Source organism: Solanum pennellii, chromosome 2, assembly GCF_001406875.1.
Source record: "Solanum pennellii chromosome 2, SPENNV200".
Classification (NCBI taxonomy): Eukaryota; Viridiplantae; Streptophyta; class Magnoliopsida; order Solanales; family Solanaceae; genus Solanum; species Solanum pennellii.
In genome coordinates this window covers 49660012-49663816 of record NC_028638.1, presented here as the reverse complement: position 1 = coordinate 49663816, position 3805 = coordinate 49660012, and the positions used below count along the sequence as shown (strand labels likewise).

Sequence of the window (3805 nt, the reverse complement as noted above, 5' to 3'; positions counted from 1 at the left end):
TTACTGTATGATTTAACATTTATAACAATCTATGTGAGAACAATTATTTGAAGGTTTTGCAAAATCTTTTTTTTTTTTTGGCATCCGGATGAAAAACAGTTACAGCTCATCTTAATACAAAATAAATAAATAAATATAACATCTTCATTTGTGGAAAATTAGTTAAGCTGAATGTCACTTTCATATTGTCTTTCCTAAGTTTCTTACTTATCATTTATATAATATCCTTTTAAAGAAATCAAATTATGAGAAGAAATAGACAATGGGCAGTAAGTAATACTTTTGTGAGTGGACGTAATTGTTCACATATTGCTTTTCAGTTGGTTCAGCAACTTGTAGTCTCATCAGAACTTTGATTATACAAGGAGGGACGGGATGGACTGTCGTTGACTCACATGTTTGTTGATATTTTGTTCAAATATTTACACTTTCATTTGCTTTTTCTTTTGTTTTTTTGGACCCATGTTTCCTCAGAATAATGCCTAGATTTGGATGACAACCTGCAGGATACTCACCTTATTCCTAACTAAATAATCAAATTATACAACTTAGATATACTTTTTTACACTCTTTTTTTTCAATAACTGACAATTTTCTCCTTTTGTTATCAGCGTAGTATATACTACTTTTTTGCGATATGGCTGGCACCACCCTTTTGTCTACTCGGCTACTATAAATATTGATATGGCGGACACTTTTGTTGTTGATAGCGTGGATTTTGCAAGAATAAACCGTCAGGTACTTAAATGTTGCAATCACACTCCACATTTATCCTCTCCATAACTAAACGCTAAATTCATTCCCTCTTATCCTAGACGTGCTCTCTGCCGCTGAATAATGCTAAAAAAGGGCCAAAATGTAGCAGTCAAAATGTAGCATGTAGAACGTAAAATCTCGTGTCTCAATGTATGCACTATCATTACATTCAACTCACAAAAGTATTACAACGTTGGGCCCGTGCTTGCACGGGCAACTCTTACCTAGTATTATTAATAATTGAAAATCTTTCTCAATCTTGAAAATGATCTTTTACACTGTTATTCATCTTTTTGTGTTCTCCTTAATTTTATATCCCTCAAAGATGCACCTCGTACTAGTCTCTCTTTGAAGATAAAAAAATAAATAAAAGGACATGAGCAATAATTACATGACTCGTTAGTTGGTTAGATTATGAAATATCTAGAATTAAAAATGCACCATTTCAGCTTAATGAATCCAGAAGACTAATTCCAGTTGATACTTTATATTGAACATAAGCAAACTCAAAACTAATACTAGAACAGGTAGGCTTGGTAACTTCACATTCTCAAACTCAAGTACAACAATTAGCTTAACTTAAACAAGTTAGTCTCGTATAGTAGAACATTCCCACAAAGGGTGTAAGATTTCTCAGCTATGACAGTAGAAAAACACAGTTCCCCAGTCCTACAACTTTAGGCCGCGCTGCCATTGCGCTCAAACAGCCCCAGATTTTCTGTCCTGTTCACAAGAATTCCAAATCAATCTACAACATAATTGGGAGCCACTGCCAAAATCCGGTCATTTCTGGATGCTGATTGCCTTCCACTTTCCTCGCCTGCTTGCGTACCATCATCTACAACTATCAAATGGCCTTCTCTTCGAATCAAGCTCTGTCCAACATAAATATGGTCCAAATAACAGTTGAGCATAGGGCATATATTTATCAAGACCATTAAAATGCATAAATATCCAAGGTTACCTCTATAATAGCTTTCACTTTCGTGACTTCGGCTGCTGCCTCTTCCATGGAGCTGTAGCTATTCTTATCATTCTGCTGACTCACGTACCACTGTATAAGATCTTTCTGCCTCATTCCAGCTAATCCAGTCCCTACAGGTGTATAAATGTTTATGAGCGTTCCACATTCCACAACAGAAAAATGTCTTCACTTGGATTAAAACTGAATTCTCCCCTAGCAAATGAATGTTTTTCAAGCTTGTATTACTTGATCCTACTGGTCCTATTTGTTGTGTCCCTATTTCATTATTTCTCCATATATCATATCACAGAAAATTTAATGTCATTAAAACAACACATAGTAAAACTTCAATTCAACTTTTGCTAACAACCCTAAGCAAAAGAATCTGTAAAATTGTACGCGCTGACTTACCGTCTTGCATTACAGTCTCTTCATGCTGCCTCAATCGCAGAATAAGAGCACGGGTGACTCTCTGGAAATATTCATCAGTAATGACTAGTTTCTTTCCTTGCTTGTTGGTAGTTCCAGCACCATTTTCTACACCATGGATAACCAAATTAAGACACAAGAAGTCTATGGATTTTGAAATCAGATCCTAAAAAACAACCAATTGAACATTGAATATTACATACCTGCATTCCCAGATACTGACTCAGCCGGAGCTTCAGTTGGTTCAGTTTCCCCTTGACCAGTACCATTTTGAGTATCACCAATACCATCCTCGGGATTCTCATTTTGGAACTCAGATAGATCAATTTCACTGGACTCCACACTGCATAAAAAGTTGAATTGTCCAGTTATCAGCATGAATTGCTTGTGTATTTTTCTTCATAACCATTTGGTGCATGCGTCCAGTTTTTTTATGTCTTTCAAAATTTCACTGTGAGGTACTATGCATTTCTTTTTACCTGATTATCGATGTCTTCAACAATTTCTTTGCAATTTGTACATGACGTGGTTGCACCTATCCCAAAATACACAGTTGAGAGCATATACTCAATGATGTACTAAAAAACCAACATAAAAAAATTCAGCACTTCTTGCACCTGAATATCCAAGTGACATCGAGCAATAGCCTCCGAAAGTCTGACCAACGCCTCCAGCTGTCTAACAGTCATGCGGTAGGCAACTCTACTCCCTGGAGCAGTGTCATCTTGACGTAAAGCAACATATGAATCAACCAACAACTCTCTAGCTTCTGCAGATAGCTGGATAATACAAATATCTTTTTAATACAACAGTAAGCAGAGAGCAGAATCTACTACAACCTTGATATACAAAGGTGCATCACGGACCTTAGGTTTCAGTGTTTTAGCATACATTATGTATCGCTTCACTTGTGCAGTGCTAAAAGGAGGGTCAACTGGATTCTGCCGCCTTTGGTGAACTCTCACTATGTGATGAGCAATATTATAGTCTGTTTGATCATCAGGGTCATCAATCATAACATATACCAGATCAAACCTTGAAAGAATGGCAGGAGGTAGTGCAACATTATACTGTACAAGAAAACACTATTATTAGACAAATAAAAATGACAAATGAAACATGCATGAATGAAGACAAACACTAGATCAGGAAGAAGCATTGGTAGCAAGAACAACAGTCACCTTCAGAGGTTTGGTCTTATCATATCGCCCACCCGTGGGGTTGGCTGCAGCTAAAATTGAAGTCCGGGCATTCAGTGTTGCTTGTATACCGGCTTTAGTTATGCTTATTGTCTGCTGTTCCATTGCTTCATGAATGGCAACCTCAAAGATGGCAGAAATCTCCAGTATCAGAGCTAAACTTGTTGAAAGTAAACAGAAGTGCTGAAGAAATGAGATGGCATGAAGAGTAAATACCTGATCTCTAACGTCCATTTTGTCAAATTCATCAATACAACAGATACCATTGTCTGCTAGCATCAGTGCACCAGCCTAAAAGGCATAAAGAAAACTTAATAGGATATGGGATAGAATTTAAGATGATAAAAATATACTGAAAAGAAATCAAAATATAGAAGAAAAAAAAGTAAGAAGAATTCATTTGTCTAGAGAGAGTTAACTCATTTCAAGATTAATTTGCACAGACCCCCCCCCCCCC

General features: G+C 36.6%; 1 protein-coding gene across 1 annotated transcript in view; it reads right to left on the bottom strand.

Annotated features, from left to right (window-relative positions):
• Window positions 1-1176: 1176 nt before the first annotated feature.
• LOC107011534 (DNA replication licensing factor MCM6) overlaps window positions 1177-3805 on the bottom strand; it is a 5829-nt gene continuing 3200 nt past the window's right edge. Inside the window, exons 10-18 of the mRNA XM_015211070.2 lie at window positions 3565-3639; window positions 3331-3471; window positions 3016-3219; window positions 2767-2928; window positions 2629-2684; window positions 2353-2492; window positions 2132-2257; window positions 1721-1851; window positions 1177-1631 (exon numbers count right to left, since the gene is read on the bottom strand). Of these exons, the coding sequence (XP_015066556.1) occupies window positions 1500-1631; window positions 1721-1851; window positions 2132-2257; window positions 2353-2492; window positions 2629-2684; window positions 2767-2928; window positions 3016-3219; window positions 3331-3471; window positions 3565-3639 (1167 nt within the window). The 3' untranslated portion in view covers window positions 1177-1499. The remainder of the gene's footprint in view (window positions 1632-1720; window positions 1852-2131; window positions 2258-2352; window positions 2493-2628; window positions 2685-2766; window positions 2929-3015; window positions 3220-3330; window positions 3472-3564; window positions 3640-3805) is intronic.